The sequence below is a fragment of the Lynx canadensis genome, chromosome B4 (genome assembly GCF_007474595.2).
Source record: "Lynx canadensis isolate LIC74 chromosome B4, mLynCan4.pri.v2, whole genome shotgun sequence".
NCBI classification, from domain to species: Eukaryota; Metazoa; Chordata; class Mammalia; order Carnivora; family Felidae; genus Lynx; species Lynx canadensis.
Window position 1 is genome coordinate 34,160,701 of NC_044309.1, and position 22,870 is coordinate 34,183,570.

Consider the following 22,870-nt stretch of genomic DNA (forward strand, 5'->3'; position numbering starts at 1 on the left):
CTAGGGAAGTGTGAGCACAAGGCAGGCATTATGACAGGGCAAAGGCTTTTAGAAATAATGTTGCAGGATTTTTAATGGGTTGGTTTCAGCAAGAACATCTGGTACTGAGTGCCCCAAATCTTGGCAAGGAGTGGAAGGTAGCTGCTGTTTAGGAACTGAAAGAAATCATTTTCTTCTTTGACAAGAGGCAGAGAGATCAAACTAGGTGTATATTCAAAGCTCCCCAAATATTGTGACTCTGGTGGAGTCAAAGCAGGTCTGGCATCAGGGTCAGGATTGCAAAATGCTGTCTGTTTGCCAAAAAAGCAAATAAAGGCACAGAAATCCACACAAGGAAGCCAAGAGGCAATCACTCTGGGAACTTTGTTTCTAGTCATTGGTTGTTACCTGTCACCCTTTCTTCTGCCTTTGGATAAACACATCTGTTTTTTTCTGCCCCCACAAGCCATCTTTTGAATATGTCCCATTTCTCTCTCTCTCTCTCTCTCTCTCTCTCTCTCTCTCTCTCTCTCTCTCTCTCTTTCTTTTGGAGAAAGTGTGAGCACAAGCAGGGGAGAGGGGCAAAAGGAGAGGGAGAAAGGGAGAGAGTACCCTAGGCAGGCTCCACGCCCAGTACCGAGCCCAACACAGGGCTCAATCCCACAACCCTGGGAGATTATGACCTGAGCCAAAATCAAGAGTCAGATGCTCGACCAGCTGAGCCAACCAGATACTGTACCATTCTAAGATAAGCCTTGGCATATAAGAAAAAGAGTGAGCTCTTTTTAGGAACTTTAAAATATTTCTCTTGCTGCTTACTGTTACCTAGAATAAATTTTTATTTAGAGGGGACTAGAGGTTAGTTCTATTTAATTCCATCTCTTGATGGACTCTTGGCCATGTGGTTATTGAGACAAGTTATGTTTTTTACCAGTGTAGTTTTTATATCCAGAACCAGGAGAGGTTGTTGAGTAAGTATATATCTGAGATGCGAAGCCGAGTCAGTGTGTTCCAGGTAAAGAATTACCATCTTCAACTCGGCCTCCATAGTATATGAAGACTGTCGTATCTGTTGATGTAAAGGGAAAATGTCAGTTCTTATGTAGTTATTACTTTCTCCCATGATACTTAAGACACATCTCCAGTTGATTTGGTTTAGCCTTATAATATCATGGTAGAGAGAAGCAGGATGTTATTTCTACTTCACGAAGGGGTATTCTGTTGCTCAGAGGCTTACCCAGTATAAGAGCTTTAGGACAGAAGATTGGTCTCTTCCATGTCAGTCTGGAACTTGATGCCTTCTGAGAATTGATTTAATCAGCAATACAGTTTGGTGGCTCCTAGTGCTCTTGGGTTGGTTCCCTAAATAGTGAGTCACTTCTTGCTTCTGTACCCCTCCTGACCACAATGGATCAACAGCTCCCTTCCTCTGTCTTCCTCCATCTCCAAGAATAAGTCCTCTTTATTTTTTATTTTATTATAATTATTTTTTAAATTTTATTTAAATCCAAGTTAGTTAACATATAGTTTAATAAAGGTTTCAGGAGTAGAATTTAGTGATTCATCACTTACCCAGTGGTCATCCCAACAAGTGCCCTCCTTTACATCCATCACCCATTTAGCCCATCCTCCCCACCCAACGCCCTGCCAGCAACCCCTCAGTTTGTTTGCTATATTTAAGAGTCTTTTACGGTTTGCCTCCGTTTTTATCTTATTTTTCCTTCCCTTCCCCTATGTTCATCTGTTTTGTTTCTTAAATTCCACATGAGTGAAATCATATGATATTTGTCTTTCTCTGACTTATTTTGCTTAGCGTAATACATTCTAGTTCCATCCATGTTGTTGCAAATGGCAAAATTTAATTCTTTTTGATTGCCAAGTAATATTCCAGTGTGTGTGTGTGTGTGTGTGTGTGTGTGTGTGTGTGTGTGTGTGTACGTACACCACATCTTTATCCATTTGTCAGTCAATGGACATTTGGGCTCTTTCCATAATTTGCCTATTGTTGATAGTGCTGCTATAAACATTGGGTGCATGTGCCTCTTTGAATCAGCATTTTTGTACCCTGTGGATAAATACCTAATAGTATGACTGCCTAGTCGTAGGGTAACTCTATTTTTAATTTTTTGAGAAACCTCTGTACTGTTTTCCAGAGTGGGCACACTAGTTTTCATTACCACCAGCAGTGCAAAAGTGTTTCTCTTTCTCTGCATCCTTGCCAACATCTGTTGTTTCCTAACTTGTTTATTTTAGCCATTCTGACAGGTGTGAGGTGATATCTCATTGTGGTTTTAATTTGTATTTACCTGATGATGAGTGATACTGAGCATCTTTTCATGTGTCTGTTAGCCATCTGGATATCTTCTTTGGAAAAGTGTCTGTTCATGTCTTTTGCCCATTTTTTCACTGGATTATATGTTTTTTGGGTGTTGAGTTTGATAAGTTCTTTATAGATTTTGGATATTAACTCTTTATCCAATATGCCATTTGCAAATATCTTCTCCCATTCTGTTGGTTGCCTTTTAGTTTTGTTGATTGTTTCCTTCTCTGTGCAGAAGCTTTCTATCTTGATGAGGTCCCAATAGTTCATTTTTGCTTTTATTTCCCTTGCCTCTGGAGACATGTCTAGTAAGATGTTGCTGCAGCTGAGATCAGAGAGGTTGTTGCCTATTTTCTCCTCTAGGATTTTGATGGTTTCCTGTCTTATATTTAGGTCTTTCATCCATTTCAAGTTTATTTTTGTGTATGGTCTAAGAAAATGGTCCAGGTTCATTTTTCTGCATGTCGCTGTCCAGTTTTCCCAGTACCATTTGCTGAAGAGGCTGTCTTTTTTCCATTGGATAGTCTTTCCTGCTTCATCAAAGATGTGTTAGCCACACATGTGTGGGTCCATTTCTGGATTCTGTATTCTGTTCCTTTGGTCTGTGTGTCTGTTTTTGTGCCAGAACCGTACTGCCTTGATGATTACAGCTTTGTAATACAGCTTGAAGTCCGGAATCATGATGCCTCCAGCTTTGGTTTTCTTTTTCAAGATTGTTTTGGCTATTTAGAGTCTTTTCTGGTTCCATACAAATTTTAGAACTGTTTGTTCTAGCTCTGTGAAGAATGCTGGTGTTATGATGACAGGGATTGTATTGAATGCGTGGATTGTTTTGGGTAGTATAGACTAAGTCCTCTTTAAAGCAAAGTTTCAGTGCAGTCCTGTTTGTCAAACTAATAGCAAATTGGTGGTATGCCTATGATGGAGCATTCTGACTAGAACACCAGAGGTGAGTACTGTGACCATGAGTATTTCCTCACTACTAAACTCGGAAAACTTGAGAATCGGAAGAGGAGTTTAGAGAACATCCAGTATAACTTCATCTTACACAAGGGAAAATCAAGGGTTGGTGAGACAAAGTGACTTGTCCAGGGTCATGCAACCAATATCTGTCACAGGGGGGTTCAGCGCTGTGTTAGTGCTTGTCTCCTTGCTCTGGTCTGCTTCTTTGTTCTTTGGTCTTCGGCCCTTTGCCTCCTACCTCCCAATAATAGGTCTAAGTAGTGATGATAAATAAAATGTGCTACAAAAATGATGAAACAGACCCAAGGAAGTGAGTGCATTAAAAGAGCATGTAAAGTGTCTTCTCCCATCTTAAAGTTCTAGCCAGCAAACATAGGATGGTGGATGTGTAGATGTTTTGGATAAATGGAAGGGGTAGACATTATCATTTTTGTCAAATATGTTTGTGGGCAAAATGGAATGGCTATAAAATCTTCCCACCCTGCCATGTATCATGTGTAGCAGCAGGACTTTTTCAGTCATTTGAATACCTACTTACTTTAACACTTCTGAACTTTGTGCTTCTTAGACTGCTAGGAAACTGCCCTTTGGTTCTCTTCAGACCTCTCTCCACTGTGCCTCATAATCTTTTTAGAGAGCTCTTCTTTCTCTGCCAATTCCTTACAAGTTGATGAGTCCCAGATCTTATCCAGAGCTCTTGGCTCTCTCTTGCCATGGGCTCTCCTTGTGTGATTGTACCACTTTTGTAGGTTCAACTACCACCTGTATGCTAATGACTCCCCAGTCTAGGCGTTCATCCCCAGCTACTCCCCTGAGCTACAAATACATACCTGACTGCCTAATGAGAACCTCTGCAAGGCAGCTCACATGTAACAGGCCAAAAGGGATCTCACCACTCTACCCTCACAGATGAGTTCTATTTTTAATCCATTGGCCTGGCGCACCATTTACTCAGTTGCCTTAGCTGGAAACCTGGAAATCATTCTGGAGTCTTTCATCTGTAAGAGTCACTCACTCATAAGCCTTCCTATTTTATTTCCTTTTCCACATTCTACATTTCTTCCCCACCTGGCTACACTGATTTATCCTGAAAGACTCAGCTGTCACCTTTCAGAAGTTCATCTTCAACAAGGACCCACTGCAATTAGGTTCTTATCTTCTATATTACCAAATCCCTCATGCCTCTCTCATTCTAATGACACGTAGCATAGTGCATTTAACATTCTTTTTTTTTTTTTTTTAGTTTATTTATTTATTTTTGAGAGAGACTGTGCATGCACCCATGTGCGTGTGCACGAGCCAAGGAGAGGCAGGGAGAGAGGGAGAGAGAATCCCCAAGCAGGCTCTGCACTGTCAGTGCAGAACCCAATGTAGAACTCAATCTCATGAACCATGAGATAATGACCTGAGCCAAAATCAAGACTTGGACACTCAACCAAGTGAGCCATCCAGGCGCCCCAGTACGTTTAACATTTTGTTTATTAATCTGTCTCACCCACTGAACTGTAAGATCCTTGAAAGCAAACACTGTCTTACTCATCTTTCCATCCCCAGTGTCTGAGATAGTGCTTGGCATGTAGAAGATATAGGGTAGGGGCACCTGGGTGTCTCAGTTGGTTAAGTGACCGACTTCAGCTCAGGTCATGATCTTGCAGTTTGTGAGTTCAAGCCCCATGTCAGGCTCTGTGCTGACAGCACAGAGCCTGGAGCCTACTTTGGATTCTGTGTCTCCCTCTCTTTCTGCCCCTCCCCCACTCATGCTCTGTGTCTCTCTGTCTCTCAATAATAAATAAAAATGTTAAAGGAAAAAACATTTAAAACAAAAAGGTATAGGATATACATTTGTTGAATGAATATGACACTTAGGAACTCCACTTTGAAAAAGAGGTACATATCCTAGAAAATGTGTGTAGGTACGGGGTGCCTGTGTGGCTCAGTTGGATAAGTGTCCAACTTCAGCTCAAGTCATGATCTCATGGTTTGTGGGTTCGAGCCCCTCATCGGGCTCTGTGCTGACAGCTCAGAGCCTGGAGCCTGCTTTGGATTCTGTGTCTCCCCCTCTCTGTCCCTCCCTCTCTTACACTCTGTCTCTCTCTCAAAAATAAACATTTAAAAAGAAAAGAAAAGCAAATGTTTGTAGGTAGGCATTTGGATTTGCTAACCATTCCTTTTTCTTTATTTTTGTTAGATTAATGTGACGGAATCGGGTGGATCAACAGCCATCCCATTGCCCCCTTTGTTGGGGGTGCTGAGAGTGGGGAAGCATGGAGGACAGTAAGAATGAGACCATGAATCGCGCTCACGTCCTCTTTGACCGGTTTGTGCAGGCCACCACCTGCAAGGGAACCCTTAAGGCCTTCCAAGAGCTATGTGACCACCTAGAACTGAAGCCTAAGGACTATCGCTCCTTTTATCACAAGCTCAAGTCCAAGCTTAACTACTGGAAAGCCAAAGCCCTGTGGGCAAAGTTGGACAAGCGGGGCAGCCACAAAGACTACAAAAAGGGAAAAGCATGCACTAACACCAAGGTAAGGGTTCGGCTTCTCCCAGGCTTTGGGGTCACTGACCTAGGGATTAAACCAGAAAAGAAAAGATTTTGAGTAGAGGTAGGCCAAAGAAAAGGATTGGGTAGAGGTAGACTGGGTGAGAACTAGGCAGAGTCTAGCCAAGACCTATCACGGAGAGTCCAACTTCTACCTTGTTGAAACTTCGTGGGTTCATTACCTGTGTTCAGTTGACTGTTCCCATTTCCCAGACCCTATTCTTTTTTTTAAAATGTTTATTTATTTATTTTGAGAGAACTCACGTGTGCAAGTGTGTGTGCAAGTTGGAGAGGGACAGAGAAAGACTCCCAAGCAGGCTCCACACTCAGTGTGGAGCCTGACATAGGGCTTGATCCCATGAACCCTGAGGTTATGACCTGAGCCGAAATCAAGAGTTGGACACTTAGTGCTTAACCAACTGAGCCACCCAGGCACCCCCGACCCTATTCTTACTTCATGTATTCACATACTGAACATTCAGTGTTTCAGCTCTTTAAGAGCTGAACAACCCTGAAGTCAAGTGGTATAGGAACTTTTTTTTTCCCTGAGGCTCTATTTTGAATCTCACACTATTAGGAGGCTGCAAGTCACTTAGCAAAGAAGTAGCCATGCCCTGTTAGCATCCTATCTGAACATGGCTTCGTAATACCTGTCATGTCATGTTTATAAAGTCTTTATTCCATACTTATGACCGATAAGGTATAGGTAGTATTTGCTAACTTGGGGATTTGCCACAAGCTTCAGACCTCTTTTCATCCGTATTCCAAAGATTTGTTTTGATAAGCAAGGGCCTTGTAAGCCAAAATATTTCTTTTGCTTTCTTCACAATCTAGAGAAATAGAGTTTTCATGAAACAGGGGAGATACTCAGTCACCTGTGCAGGGGTAGGTACAAGGAAGTGGAGAAGGAATAATATATTTCCTGCTTTCCTCCTTTGTGAAAACACCTTTTGTGAGAAATTTGGAGCAGGCTAGCAAAGAAATGAAGTTGCGGATGACTTCGTGACTAGATCATTAATGTCCTTTCATGAGCTTTACTTTGCCCTGTGTGGATACCTCCTCCAGTGGATTTGCATCTGGGTAGATACTCATCAGAATTCAAGAAATTTAGAGGCATGACTTTTATGACTGAGTTCTGGAATTTTATTACAAATAAAATGAATTCAAAACCAGAAACATTTTATGTCTTTTTTCCCTTCTGTGAATAGAGTACAAATTAGTTAAGTGTCCATTCTCATCCTGAGTACTTTCTAGAATAAGGGTCTTGAAGATCAGTTTCCTGGATTTTTGGTCTAAAGGTGGTGATTTTAGAACTCTTTTCAGCACATAAAACTTTGGCTCTTGAAAGTTGCCTTCTGGGAATCCTTGAGTAGTAGACTCATTCCAAGACTCTTAAGATTGCCTGACCTGAACTATATGGGGCACCTGGGTGGCTCAGTCGGTTAAGTGTCCAACTTCGGCTCATGTCATGATCTCACAGTTTGTGAGTTCAAGCCCCAAATCAGGCTCTGTGCTGACAGTTCAGAGCCTGGAGCCTGCTTTGGATTCCGTATGTCTCTCTTTCTCCACTTTGTCCCTCCTCCACTCGCACTCTGTCTCTCCCTCTCTCTCAAAAATAAATAAAACATTAAAAAGAAAAACATTGCCTGAACTATGTATTTAATAATCTGTGTCTCTTTGGACAGAAATCTCCTTGACTTAGAAACCTCGCAAAAGATCCTCTCCTGTCAATTAAGGTGACATCTGATTTTCAGATCATCTGTTGAAATGATGATCCACTTCAATGTATTACAAATCTACAGGTGAACACGTGCTGGGTTTATGTCCAGCACTGACAGTTAAGAGTCTCCGGTATCCATAACAATCACCAGCTTTTCTCTCAAGCCATTGCAGGTTGTCTCCTGTGACCCAGTTGGGTCTCCCAAGATTTCTTGGGAGAATACCCCTGTTTGGGGGCTTTGGGGAATGATGGTTATGTGATCCATGAAACTGTTATAGAAATGTGAACTTTCTTAAGAGGTGCTCCCTTTGCCCTGAAAGCAGCTGTGTTTTTCAGTGTCTCATCATTGGAGCTGGCCCCTGTGGTCTCCGTACAGCCATTGACTTATCCTTATTGGGAGCTAAAGTGGTTGTTATTGAGAAACGAGATGCCTTCTCCCGCAACAATGTCTTGCATCTCTGGCCATTCACCATACATGATCTACGAGGTCTGGGTGCCAAGAAGTTCTATGGCAAGTTCTGTGCTGGAGCTATTGACCATATCAGTAAGTAAAACCAGTTCCCCTATAAGATCTCACCCCTACCTCTACCCACTTGTTCGGTAAAAAGAGGCAGATTGAGGAATTCATACTCATCCAGCCCAGTTTGTTCTGATATCATTAGTATCTAATGTATAGAAAATGCACTCTGCTTGGAGTCAAAATACCTGTGATGCAGTGGTCTGTAACCTAGGACTCTAACCTGCAAGGGTTATCTCCTATGAAATGAGTTTAGCATAAGGATTTCTAAAGTTAGGTCTTGAACTCTTACTGAGCACTTGCAGTGGGTGGGATCAGCATCGGGGCCAGGCTAGGAAATACTACCAATTTGAGCCTTGACCCTTTGGTGGTTTTTAGTTCAGGGGAAGAAGCACAAAGCATGAGGCTCTGTCTAATGTGATATGATAGATACTCTACTAATGTAAGAACAAAATGCTATGGGGATGCATTTCTGTAAGGCCACAGTTATGGAAGCAGCCTCCTAATTTTGTCATAAGTGGCAAATCAGTAACGAGATTTGTTTGGTTAGGTGATTTTCATAAGGTCTACAACCTGGATAGCTCTTGCTGTACTTTTGTCATCTCCAAGCTCAGCTTGGGCCCATGCTTTTCCCTATAGAGTAAATACAAGTTAATGCAGACAGTGATTTTGTTTTCATGAGTAAGCAGCCTATCTAAAAAGTGATTCAGAACAGATGATGTCTACATTATGAAGTTCAAGTCTTGTTTATTGATCATCGTTAATGATTCCAGGAAAGCCTTATCAAGGAACTTTTGTTCTGAGCTCCTCCAGATGTGTCCTGCAAAAAACATTAAACTGCTTAACTTTGGCTGTTTGAGGCAGTTGTGCCAACTTTTCAAATATTGGCCAACAGCTACCACACTCCACTGGCAGAGGAAGTACTCTGCCCATCTGTTGGGCTATAATATGTAAAGCATCTTGGAATCCGGTTGTCTGCAAATATTCAATATGTGTTAGAATGGGATTTAATGAGCCTTTAGGAGTGTGACTCAGAAGGGTGGTGGTTGTGGTAAGCAGGGGAAAATAACCAAGATGGCTTAGATGAGGATTTGCATGTACCAGCTTAGTCAGAAGCTGTAGGTGAGTTTGGTCTTAAGAGAGGACCAAGGGTCATTTGATTCAGTGGATTTGTCTGCCTTATGTAGGATTTGCCTTGGAGCTGAGAGAGTCCTACATTAGGGACAGGTTTTTATCTTACCACTTGGTAGTCATTCATTGGACATGAAATAAATAAATCTCAGTGTGATAATGAGCAAGACTTTCAGTCATTTTGAGCCTTAGTTTCTGCACCTGTAGACCAGTGGTGGGAGGGGGAATGGTAAGAGATTAAGGTTTCCCCTTCTTACTTTATAATTATAGAGTATGTGAAGATGAGTGAGATAATAAGATGAAAGGGAGATGCTGTGGAAATCTCAAGTAGTGCAGCCCCTTTATATCAGACTGGAGAGCCTACGTATGGGTGCACATCTTTTGCCTCTTATGGTAGGTACAATGTCCTGTCAGGATTGTAGATGCTGTTAGATGACTGTGGCTCTGACTGAATCAGGGGAAGATGGAAAAGAGAGTCTCCTGTTGTCCGCAATCTCTGTTGTCTCAGAGCTTTTGGTGGTTTTGAACACCTAACCCAAGAGGTGGGAATGACCTTGAATGTCTCTCTAGAACATCTCTTGCAGAGGATTTATTTTCCCTTAAAAAAGAAGGAAAGAAGCTGTAAAGCACGGTTTGGAAAATGTCTCCAGCTACAGAGACTTTGAGAATCTGGGTAAACTGTACAGGTGGGCAGATGAGCACCTGAGCAGTAATCACTGACGAATACTCTCTTTTCAGTGTGCCCTCACTAGTATGATCTTTTTGTTCCCCTAGGTATCCGTCAGCTTCAGCTAATACTTTTGAAAGTAGCCTTGATCCTAGGCATTGAGATCCATGTCAATGTGGAATTCCAAGGCCTTGTACAGCCTCCTGAGGACCAAGAAAATGAACGTGAGTTGGATTGGACAAATGAAGAAGGGATAAAAGGGAATTGAGTGGGTGAGAAAAGATGAAATCAAGGGAGAAAACTACAAGAATCTCTGGGTTATTTTCAGAACTAGTTAAAGAGCCTTCTCCAGTTGTACAGACTATATCTTTTGAGGAACTTTTGCCTTAATGGGGAGGCCTTTCTTGCAAACACTTGTATTCATTATTGCAAATCATATGATGGGGAATGTTCCTTTGTGAGCCTTCTTCAAGGCTTCTTTCTTTCTGTGGTGTTTGTACCTCATGCTTTTACACCTAGTGTTTTCTGTTTGGGGTTTTGTGCAGTCTGCCTTTGGTACCTAAAGGTGTTTTAGGTATATGAATATGGTCTTGGTGATGACCTTCATTTTGACTTTGGTCCACAGGGATAGGTTGGCGGGCACTTGTCCACCCCAAAACCCATCCTGTATCAGAATATGAATTTGAAGTGATCATCGGAGGGGATGGCCGTAGGAACACCTTGGAAGGTATTTGTCAATACCCCTTTGCCTGCTTCATAGCAGAGGGAAGGGTAACCTTTCCCAACCCTGGGGTGAGTGAGAGTTTGTGTCATCAGAATTGATACTCCTAAAAATCAGCATATGTGTGCTGTTTATACTAATTGAATAGCAAGCCCAGCCTTCCACTAGCCAACTGGTACTTGGTTACTTCTTACAGGACATACTTGTTAGGGCACTAGGAGATAAGCTGTAATTTAAATGGTTGACTTTAAATGGTTGCAGGATTAAATCTAAGTTTAGTAAGCTGGTGGCTTTTCTTTTCTCTTTTTTCTTTTCTTTTCTTTTCTTTTCTTTTCTTTCCTTTTCTTTTCTTTCTTTTCTTTTCTTCCTTTCCTTTCCTTTCCTTTCCTTTCCTTTCCTTTCCTTTCCTTTCCTTTCCTTTCCTTTCCTTTCCTTTCCTTTGGAAACCTTTGCACTAAGTAATATTCTGGTCAGTTAGATTTCATATTGCTTGTTAGTATGGGGGAGACTTTGACTTCTTTCCTGAACTCTTACATTTTTTGGCAGGTAAACCTTATTTTCAGATAGAGAAGAATTGCCCTAAAATTTTCCCATTGATTCCCATCCCTCATGTTCCCTAATGTCTTCATCAGCATCACTTTCTGTTTGAAGTGATCTTCCTTCTTTTCTAGCAAGCTGTGGCCACCTCTGAAAATGTCTTTCCTTCTAGGATTTCGCCGGAAAGAATTTCGTGGCAAATTGGCAATTGCCATTACAGCAAATTTTATTAACCGAAATACAACAGCAGAAGCCAAAGTGGAAGAGATCAGCGGTGTGGCTTTTATTTTCAACCAAAAATTTTTCCAGGAACTGAGAGAAGCCACAGGTTGGTATAGATGCCTCCAAAGCAATTAGGATAAAAATTTAAATAACTGCTTGTGATTCTTCTCTTAGAGGGTTTGGTAGAGTGGGTGGGTGGTCATTGCTATTATTGCTTGTTTGCCCCTCTGCTCTTTCTTCACTTCTATACTTTGTTGTTAGTATAATGCTTTCCTTATCACTATCTCCTACTCTAGTGTTCTTTGTCTTCCTTACAGTGACAGGGTTGCTCTGGGTTTAGTTATTTATTTGTTTTTAAGGGTTCATTCTGTCTTCTACCAGCTCTTCTCCAAGCCCTTCCCCTATGTTATGGCTCTGAGTGATGGTGCTCAATGCAGTAAGCTATTGGTTGATAGTTCTCTGGTTCACTGAGAACCTGACTTTACACACTTGAGTATACAGTCTTGTGGTCCAGTTTGGGCATGAAGTAAACCATGTGCTAGACAGGAATGAGATTGTTGTGTGGTAACTTTTGAATACACTAACTTTGATATTTTTGATCCAACAAAAACATGCAGCAAATTTCAGTTCCATCTTCTAGAACATGATTTCTTTCCATTAATTACATCAATGTTTTAGATTAATTGAATTAAAAAGTCAGTAGTTCATACTCTGCTTCCAGGCATCTAGTTGTCCTATTAAAAGCCAAAGAGATTTTCCCAGTTGCTTTGATGACTATCTAAGAGGTTTAACCTGAGAACCAACCCAAACCCTCTTACTAGAAGTTAGCCTTTCCTTTTTTTTCAAATCCATATATTTCTGCCTACTATTCATGGTTTTTAGGATACCTTAGGGTATCAAGTGAATTATAGGATAGTGCAGGTATAAAACAAAGTTCCCCCTCTTCTCATGAACTGAACATGCAGGAAGTGAAAATCTGGGCTCAGACATCTCTTTATTTTCATGTTCTCTTCCTGGAGTTTTACAGCCCTTGTCTCTGTGTACAACTTTCTGGCTGCCCTAATGTACCTTCGTTTCAGCAAGCCCTTATGTGACACATTTGTTTTCTGGTTGCAGGTATCGACTTGGAGAATATTGTCTACTACAAAGATGATACACACTATTTTGTTATGACAGCCAAAAAGCAGAGTTTGCTAGACAAAGGGGTGATACTGCATGTGAGTAATGTATTCTTTCAAACTTCTTTTTATGTCGTACTAGTTAATGTGACCACTAAGGGAAAGAATTTTATTGTCTGATGAGTTTTTCCTTCAAGGGTATGAAAATGAGCACCCATCTCACCTCCTAGGAAAATGAACTCCTCTAATGTTTTTTAGTTTAACTTAAAAAAAAAAAACCAAACTTTTGTTATGGAAATTTTCAAATGTAAACAAAATTAGAATTGTATAATGAACCCCCATGTGCCCATTTTCCAGCTCTAACAATTATGTGGCCAATATTATTTCAGTAGTACCTCACCCCACTCCCCACTCCTGCCATTGGATTGTTCTAAAGCAAATGTCAGATTTCAGTTATCTCTGATACTCAGTTTAATTTTAGGTGATTTGGTTTGTGGTTATAGTTAATTCCATGTATGACTGATTATTGGTTGGTTAATAGGTCGTCTTTTGGGAGAAGGTGGTAGGGGGGAAGGGAGTTTGACCTGGAAGCCTGAGAATGGTTCTGGTTTTCCTGCAGATACAACTATCAGAAGTCTAGGGAACACTGACTGGATCAAGGTATATTTTGACCTCTTCATGATCTAACAATGGATGAGAGGTCTGGCTCAGCCTTTTTTCTAAGTGAATAATTGTAGGACATTCCCTAAGATGATGAGCAGAAAATGAAATCAGAGAACCACAGAGTAGTGGCTCTTTAAGGAGAGTTTCTTAAGTCCTATTTGGTCTTCAGTCTGAATCAGAATTACTATCCCCATGTGATGAAATGGATAGAAGAGGCACCAGATGTGCTGATTCAGACCTGTACAGTTCTTACCACAGACTCATGGCTGAATTTCAGGGTGCCTTTTGTCTTTTCAGGATGATAATGAATCATGTCACTGAATTACACTGTTGCCTTATCTGAGAGCAGTGTTGGGGGCATGCCAATGAGCACGTGCCTGCAGCACAGTCTCTTTTCCATTCATGGACCTTGTATCTGTTTCTCTGCCTTGTGTTCCTTTATGTATATAAGCAGAAATAGGGCAAAGCAGTTTGTACAGCCCATTCTGCCAAAAACATAAGCAAGGTATACTTGGTTGGATGCTTTATCAATAAGAAGTAGCCAATGAACCTGGTGGTATGCCTTGGGACTAAGTTAAAACAAATCTACCATCTTAGGCAGAACTGTGGTTATCAGTTGAAATTATAGGCATACCTTGTTTTGTTGTGCTTCACGGTTACTGCCTTTTTTTTTTTTTTTTTTTTTTTTTTTTTTACAAAATTAAAGGTTTGTGGCAATCCTGCACTAAGTCTGTTGGTGGTGCCATTTTTCCAACAGCATTTTCTTGTTTCGTGTCTCTGTGTCGTATTTTGGCAATTCTCACAATAGTTCAAACATTTCCATTATTACATTTGTTATGATGATCTGTGATCAGTGATTACAACTTGCTAAACCCTCTAATAATGGTTAGCATTTTTCAGCCATAAATCATTTTTTAGTTAAGGTAGGCTGTTTTCTTTTTAGACAAATGCTATTCCACACTTAATGGAGTACAGCATAGTGTAAACATAACTTCTATGTACGGGGAAACCAAAAATATTCATTTCACTCGCTATTGCGATATTCACTTTATTACAGTGGTCTGGAATGGAATCTGCAGTTTCTCCAAGGTATGGCCATATGTAGGAATAATCTTGCTTTTCATTTATTTTTTTAGAGGGCAGGGGCCATGTTTCTATGTGTGCTGCTAAGTACTAAACCCATTGTGGTCACTTACTCAATGTTGAACAAACACTGTTTCAAGGACCAACTTGAGTATTTGTGTTTTGACTTTTAACATCTTGTAGTGCTAGCCTAAAGCACCATCAGGGACATTTGGAAACAAACCTTAGGCCCCATGTTAGAAGAGTAAAGATTTGGCTCAGTTAGCCAGGAATCCCCAAAACAGAAAAGGAGTTTTTCACTTCTTTATGTGGAAAGCCCATTTTCCTCTCATCGTTGTTTTTCTTTGTTGCTGGGTTTCTCTGAAGCCTTTCAGAATCTTATGTATTATTTTGAAAACCTCTGTTCCATCTTCAGTTTATTTCTTGCCAGCCCCCTGGAACTGCTGTTGCTGCCACATTGTATCTTTGGCACTGGAGCTTTGGAGTACTCCCTTTGCATTTGATAAATTATGCAGTGCTAAATATTGTATATGGTCCCAGTTGCCAAAAACTGTTTGCTACCCAGAAGATAATGATTGCCAATAATAACATAAATTATAAAATATCTTTTCAGTTTAGAAAGTACCGTCACATAAATTATTTTATTTGGTATTCAAAACAACTCTAAGAGATGGATTGGGCAAAATCAAAGAAATATGACTTGCTCCAAGTAAATGGAAACGCTAGGACTGTGTTTTTAGGTGCCAAAGCCTGTGCTCTTTTATTTAATTAAAAAAAGTTTTAATTTTTATTTCTGAGAGAGAGAGAGACAGAGAGAGAATGCGAGTGGGGGAGGGGCAGAGAGAGAGGGAGACACAGAATCTGAAGCAGGCTCTAGGCCCTGAGCTGTCAGCACAGAGCCCAACTCGGGGCTCGAAGTCACGAACTGTGAGATCATGAGCTGAGTTGAAGTCAGACACTTAACAACTGAGCCACCCAGGTGCCCCAAGTCTGTACTTTTAGAAACAGCCTCCCGACCCTGGGGTGCCTGGGTGGCTCAGTCAGTTAAAGTCCAACTCTTGATCCCATCTCAGGTGTTGATCTCAGGGTCGTGAGTTCAAGCCCCACGTTGGGCTTTGCACTGGGTGTGAAGCCTCCTTAAAGAAAATAAAGAAGGAAACAGCCTGCCTCTTTTCTCTTTAAGTTGTGTAGAAGACTTATTTTGGGATATGAAATCACTTTAAGAAGAAAGGAAAAGCTGTGAAACTAGCTTACGTCTGACATGTTTAGTGTAGCTCTTGCTGGGCTTCTCTTTCAAGCTGCTTCTCTCTCTGGAGACAGGACTATGCCGACACAGAGCTCTTGCTTTCCCGGGAGAACGTGGACCAAGAGGCTCTGCTGAACTATGCCAGGGAGGCAGCGGACTTCTCCACTCAGCAGCAGCTGCCGTCTCTGGATTTTGCCATCAATCACTATGGGCAGCCTGACGTGGCCATGTTCGACTTCACTTGTATGTACGCCTCTGAGAATGCTGCCTTGGTGCGGGAGCAGAATGGACACCAGTTGTTAGTGGCTCTGGTTGGGGACAGCCTCCTAGAGGTGAGTAGTAAGGATGGCAGCACTTTATAGAAGAAGCAATAGTAAGGAAACAATAATAATTAAGAGCAAATGTGAGTACCCCTGGTTGTAGAGTGAGGGTCTACAACATGCTGCAGCATAGGTCAGCTCCCTACAGGAGTTACACCAGGAAGTAGGGAAGGATTACAGGCTCTAGGGCATCCAGACATGCTAAGTATGGATGGAAATTCTGCAGCTTTTGTGATTCGCTCCTCTACCAGTTTATGAAGTGGAAAAGCCCAGTATCTGAATAGTTGCCAAAAAGTACTGTCAACAGCAAACTTTCTTCGTTTCTCAATTTAGTTTCCCTCTTTTAAAATACAATTTATTTAATTCCTCATTTCCTTTCTCCTTCATAGCCTTTTTGGCCAATGGGAACAGGAATAGCCCGGGGCTTCCTAGCTGCTATGGACTCTGCCTGGATGGTACGAAGTTGGTCTCTAGGAACAAGCCCCTTGGAAGTCCTGGCTGAGAGGTAATGGAAAGCAGCCAGGTGTCTCTTCCACGAGAAAACTGGGAGTGATGAATGGTTTGCTCCTCAGGCAGACTACAGGTTTTCTTCCTTCTCTCTCTCTTCCTTTCTTAATTAAAGATGTTTTCGTACTAAAGAAAGGAAAGGCAAGATATTTATTTATAAAATCATAGGTATGTAAAGATTATTTAATCTAAGTGGTCTTCTTTTATTCCTTTTCAAATTAAATTTGTTACTGACAAATAGTATCTGAATCTTTGCATTCCATTAAAGGACAGTATCTGATTCTTTATGACAGTCACATGAACAAATACATAAAAATAGTACATTAAATCTTCTGTCAAAGTAGAAAGACTTAAACTAATGAAATCAGTGCAGTAGCAGGGGACATACTAACATAAGAAAAGAAATAAAAAATGACTTTGAATTCAAAAGAAAATCCCAAACTGCTTGTAAACATTTCTCAAACTCCCAAATGTCAGATATTTTGAAGCAGATTATTACAAAAGAGGTTAAGAATCCTAGGATTTGTTTGCTAATAAAGAACAAATGCCTTGACCAGAAGAACTAGAGAAATAAGATTTCCTGGGTGCAATTGGTGGTTGACAGCATTTTAAGTCTGTTACTTAAGAAACTCTGGGCAATTTTGGTAGCAAGTTCTTTTTTCATCTGTAATTTTCTTAAAAATTAAATATTGTCCTTGAAAAAAACAAAACAAAACAAAACAGTAAATTAGTTGCCTTTTAAATTAGGATCAGGCTTTTTATCCCAGCCCACCACAGTGTATTTTCCCTTGCTACCGGCCCTTAACCAGTTCAGTGTCTGTGGAATCACTGGCATGGTGGGAATGAGAGCAGGGGCTAATGTAGGTTTGGAGGAAAATAATGGTCAAGGATGAGGATTTGTCATATCCTTCAGATTTTTGGGGGGCAGTGTCAAAAAATAGGAATGTTATCAAAGGAGAGGGAGAGGTGTATGGTGCTTGCCACTGCTCTGAGTATATTGTTGTATGTTATTGCAGAGAAAGTATTTATAGGTTGCTGCCTCAGACCACCCCTGAGAATGTGAGTAAGAACTTCAGCCAGTACAGCATAGACCCTGTCACCAGATATCCCAATATTAACATCAACTTCCTCCGTCCAAGCCAGGTAAGAGCCTTCTAGTCAGTTATCTACCTCTCAGCCCATTTCAGGACTGACCAGACCTCTGAAACACTGAAACGTGTCTATTAGTACCGTATACCCACCCTTCTTTCATAATGCACGTATATGTCTCTCTGGAATGACTGAAGGTAGGTATTACTTTCCATCAACAGATTGAGCAGCAAAGGGAGAGAGGTGTTGATGACTTGCCAGAAGATCACATGTGACAAAAATGGTGGACCTAAGACTTTATCCCGTGCCTCCTAATTAAAATTGCAGGTTGTAGGGGGTAGAGCACTTGTTCACTGCTCAGGAAATGTGACTTCCACTTGCATTATTGCCACCAATCACTTGTGACTTGGACATGTCATTTTCTCTGAACCTCAGTTTCTTCATCTGTAAAATGGAGATAATAACCCCTGCTATTCACAGGATCATTGTGAGGGTAAATGAGATTATTCACTTGAAAGAACTTTGAACATTAGAACATTGTCTGCAAGTAAAAGATACTGGTGGTCAATTTTTTTGTGATGCTGAGTTATTTCTCAGAATGTCTAAAGCCTTATAAATGCATTGAGAATGACATTTTACAAAGCACAGTAATCCCATAGAGCCCAGCAATTTCTAGAAAGCAGCCCATTCAACATATTTGCCTATGTACTTGTGTAATTTTTTATTTACTTTCTGCCTGAAGTTTATAGCTTCAAGCCTTCTGTAGACTTCTGTAGAAGGGGTCCATGAGACCTGCTGTCAATGGGCAACATTAATGGTCCAATAGTGACTATCAGAAGGCCCTCTAAGGCTGAATAGCTAATTTTTAGAACCTTTTTTCCTTTTCTCTCTCTCTCTCTTTTTTTTTTTTTTTTTTTTTTTGAGCGACAGAGAGAGAGACCATGAGCAAGGAAGGGGCAGAGAGAGGATCTCAAGCAGGCTCCACACTGTTAGCACAGAGCCCAATGCAGGGCTTGAACTCACAAACTGTGAGATCGTGACTTGAGCTGAAACCAAGAATCAGACACTTAACCAACTAAGCCACCCAGGTGCCCCAACTTCTTTTTTTAATGTTTATTTATTCATTTTGAGAGAGAGAGCAAGAGCGAGCGTAAGAGAGGAAGGGACAGAGAGAGAGAATCCCAAGCAGGCTCCTCGCTGTCAGCATGGATCCCGATGTGGGGCTCGAACCCATGAACCTTGAGATCATGACCTGAGGTGAAATCAAGAGTCAGATGCTTAACCTTAACCGCTGCTCAAGCACCCCAGAGCACACTTATTACTGTTAATATATGTTTGTTTGTATGTAAACCCCACCACATTCCAGAAAGGATTTAAAGGTCATTGTTGTAACTTTTATCGGAACTTTGCCCAACCTGCTATCTCAGTCTTTTGCTCTCTGGTGGGAACTTGTTACTTGGTGTTTGATTTTCCTTCTTTACAGCTTTTTAACTTTCTGCCAGGTGCGTCATTTATATGATACTGGAGAAACAAAAGATATTCATCTGGAAATGGAGAACCTAGTGAATTCCCGAACTACCCCAAAGTTGACTCGTAATGGTGAGTTCTGGTAATGACCTTTTGAAAACATTTTTTTTTAATGTTTATTTATTTTTGAGAGAGAGAGAGAGAGACCAAGTGTGAGTGATGGAGGGGCAGAGAGAGAGGGAAACACAGAATCTGAAGCAGGCTCCAGACTCTGAGCTTTCAGCAGAGAGCCCACTGCAGGGCTCAAACTCACAGACAGGACCGCAAGACCATGACCTGAGCCAGAGTCACACGCTTAACTGACTGAGCCACCCAGACCCCCCCTAAGTAATGACCTTTGAAATGTAAGTAACCTATTCAGAGTAGTCAGTACTGAGCTATTAGTGTGCACAGTACTGTATAAGGCAATAGTTCTCAACCAGAGGTGATTTTGCCCCTCAGGGAACATTTGGTAGCCTTTGAAGACATTTTTGATTGTCATGACTAGGGGAGGGTGCTACTGTCATTCAAGGATGCTGCCCAACCTCCTAAGTGCGCAAGTCAGGTCCCCACAACAAAGAATTGCCCAGCCAAAAATGTCAGTAATGTCAAGGATGAGAACCCTCAGTCTAAGGTTTTAGGAGGATATAAAGAGAAACCAGATACAAATGCTGATGAGAGAGAGAGGAGTGAGTGCACACACATACACCAACCAAGGTTTCTGGGGGAGGCTTTATGAAGAAGCAGTGGCATTTTAGCTGAGTATTATGACATTGCCAGGATACAGTTGCAGAGATAAAGGCCATTCTGTATTTTGTGTGCCTTGAAGGGCCCCTGGATTTTTTTTAAAAGAAGAGCAACCAGAGTATGCCTGGTCAGCTGCATGTAAGATGGGATGGAGAAGGGAAATGCCAGAGGCAGGGAAACTAGTTAGGAGTACATCGCAGGGGTGCCTGGGTGGCTCATTCGGTTGCGTCTGACTCTTGGTTTCGGCTCAGGTCATGATCTCACAGTTCATGGGTTTGAACCCCATGTTGGGCTCTGCACTAATGGTACAGAGCCTGCTTAGGATTCTCTCTCTCTCCCTCTCTCTCTGACCCTCCTTCACTCATGCACATGCATTCTCCCTCTCTCTCTCTCTGTCTCTCTCTCTGTCTCTCTCTCTCAAAAATAAAAATAAACTTAAAAAGAAATACAGGGGGCACCTGGGTGGCTCAGTCAGTTAAGAGTCCAACTTCGGCTCAGGTCATGATCTCGCAGTCCGTGAGTTCAAGCCACTCATTGGGCTCTGTGCTGACAGCTCGGAGCCTGGAGCCTACTTCAGATTCTGTGTCTCCCCCTATCTCTGCCCCTCCCACTCTCACACTCTTTCTCTTTCTCTCTCTCAAAAATAAATAAACATTAAAAAAGAAAGAAAGAAAAGAAAAGAATTGCATTGCAGTTGTCAAGCTAATGGTGGTGAAGGCCTAAATCTGACATTGATGTTGAGGATGGACAAGGCCATGGAGCATAGTTAGAAGAACTCTGACTTTGGGGCCGGGTGCAATGGAGTCCCAGTTCAAGCTCTGCCATTTGTGAAGTGTGTGGGCAAGAACGGGTTATTTTGCATCTGTGAACTTTGGTTTCCTTGTCTGTGAAATGGGCCTAACAAATACCTACTCCATACTATAGTCATGAGGCTTCTATGACATGTATGGAGTATTTATTACAACATCTGGCATACAGCAAGTGGTCACAAACGGCAGCCACTTTGTCATTGTCATTATTAATTATGTGAGAGAGCCAGAATCAATAGGCATTGGCAGTTTGGTTGCATTATGGGTCAAGAGAGCATTGTGAATGGTGCTGCCATCAGTTTGGAAAAGGAAGTGGGAGGATGAGAAAGTTTGACATGCTATTGGGATATCAAGGTGGACATCACAACCAGCAGGCAGTTGGAAACATTTTCATCTAAGCAGACAATACACCTTTGTCAATGTGATTTTAGGGCCTAGAGTATTGAAGTTGACTAATACATGTTAGACAGACTTGGAAGACATTTGAATAAAATTAATTTCGGAAGTGAATTTCTGATTTACAATAATAACACCAGGAGTGGTTCCCTGTGTAGTTTTAGGATACATTTTCAGACTTAAATAGGATTTCAGACTTAAATAGGATTTTTATGATATTGCAGTTTTTACCTTGTTAAGTTCCCAAACACTAAAGAACTTCGTAGAAGGTTAGTTATTTCCAGCTGCTAAAAGTAAGAGAGCAGACATTCTTGGACACAAAAAGGAGTTTACAGCTTCTTTTAAATGCTGCATATCAGAGCTTCTGTGATGCAGTTTACAGATTTTTATAAGGCACAGCAATAAACTGGAAAACATCCAAGCATATGTGTTCTTGTATTCACCTTTTCAAGATGTGATCATTTATAATATAGAATGCCAAGCCTGACCTGAGGGATTGATTGTTCTGGTCTGGGGTCCTTGGCCTTGCCAATGTAATCCTACAGAGTTTCTTCACTTGGCAAATCGCTCTGTACTCTGGAAAGTGTAAGAGTGGGCTTTGTTTGCCTTTGATTAACATGTTGCCAGAGCGAATGGAATCTTTTCTGCTCTACTCCCCCTGATTGCTTTGAAGGGAAGGAGCTTCCTCAGCTAGCTGCCACGCAACTATCCAGGGAGGGTGACAGGTCAGTAGATGGCGCTGTTCCATCTAAGTCCCTATCAAACAATGCGGCAGTGATACTGGGCTTTACAGGAGCAAAGCCAGATAACCCCCGTTGTGACTGGCATTGACCTCAGAGTCTGGGTAAATTGGTAGTTTCTTATCTACCTAAAATTCTACTGTCATGATACCAGTTACATAGCTTCTGACTTTTGAAAAACCGTGACAGCTCTTTTGTCCCAACCTTTAGTAACTGTTCAAATTAGGTATGGGTATTGCAAAGAGGATCCTCTATCAATGCTACCAGGTAACCACACTTCTGATATTTTTTTTATTGTTTTAGAGTCTGTAGCTCGTTCAAGCAAACTACTGGGTTGGTGCCAAAGGCAGACAGATGGCTATGCAGGGGTAAATGTGACAGATCTTACCATGTCCTGGAAAAGTGGACTGGCTCTGTGTGCGATCATCCATAGATACCGCCCTGATCTGATGTAAGTTGTGACAAACTTTGTGTTTTATTTTGTATTCCCTAAGCACCTCAGAGTATTTTGCTATCAAATAGCCAAATGTACTTTTTTCTACAATGAGTTACGTAGCAAGCTACTCTAGAAAGCAGTGATTAATTTTGATTTAGTTATATTTAAAACTGTATGTCAAGCATCATGTAGCTGAATCCAGGTGAGATTTTAAAATCACAGCACTCAGAACGTCAAAAACTGGTTTTAACACCCACCTGGACCTGTTTACATCACACAAAGGAAAATTCTGTTCATTGGCCCCTGGTTGAACTCTTCTTTTCAGCCAGCTGTCTCTCAAATGCTGTTGGGCATAAGGAAAACCTCACTAGAACATTTGGCTGGCCGAAGGCAAATATGTCCCTACTAACAAAACAGAAAACAATGAACACTTACCCGATTTATCATGGTTCGTTGGTATTATCTCTTTGTTAAGAATTGCACCTTTTACAAACATACTCTGTCCAGTCCATAAGATTCAGGCTACCTTACCCGCTTCTATCGGTAACATCTTCCCTTTTGGCCATTCTTTACTCACCTAAATGCAGAATCAGTATAATAGGATGACCCCAAGTCAGTTGCAGTGACTGGTGCACTCAGATTTACCTCATGGAAGCCAAACAAGAAGATCCAAAAACAGAAGCAGAGCATGTTGAATTATTTTGGCTGCCTGTCCTTTTATCATTAGGGCCCAAATTTGTGCATTTGCTTTGTTTTAATGATTGCTTAAGGAAACATAAGAAACATAGTTTCTGTTTATAATAGGTTATAAATTAATGAGGCAAGAGCTAGTAAAAATAGCCTTATGTAGTGTGGTTTAGGAATGGAGGTTTCTGATTTGCTTGGATAAAC

The 22,870-nt window shown here is 41.2% G+C and overlaps 1 protein-coding gene across 15 annotated transcripts in view; it reads left to right on the top strand.

Moving 5' to 3' along the window:
* Positions 1-22,870, top strand: part of MICAL3 (microtubule associated monooxygenase, calponin and LIM domain containing 3) — a 206,303-nt gene that overhangs the window by 80,102 nt on the left and 103,331 nt on the right. For all 15 annotated transcript variants that reach the window (XM_032593869.1, XM_030321297.1, XM_030321299.1 and 12 more), the window contains exons 2-12: positions 5,451-5,790; positions 7,861-8,068; positions 9,947-10,063; positions 10,465-10,566; positions 11,270-11,425; positions 12,436-12,536; positions 15,504-15,761; positions 16,139-16,254; positions 17,273-17,399; positions 18,848-18,944; positions 21,847-21,994. In XM_032593869.1, the coding sequence (XP_032449760.1) occupies positions 5,527-5,790; positions 7,861-8,068; positions 9,947-10,063; positions 10,465-10,566; positions 11,270-11,425; positions 12,436-12,536; positions 15,504-15,761; positions 16,139-16,254; positions 17,273-17,399; positions 18,848-18,944; positions 21,847-21,994 (1,694 nt within the window). In that variant the 5' untranslated portion in view covers positions 5,451-5,526. The remainder of the gene's footprint in view (positions 1-5,450; positions 5,791-7,860; positions 8,069-9,946; positions 10,064-10,464; positions 10,567-11,269; positions 11,426-12,435; positions 12,537-15,503; positions 15,762-16,138; positions 16,255-17,272; positions 17,400-18,847; positions 18,945-21,846; positions 21,995-22,870) is intronic.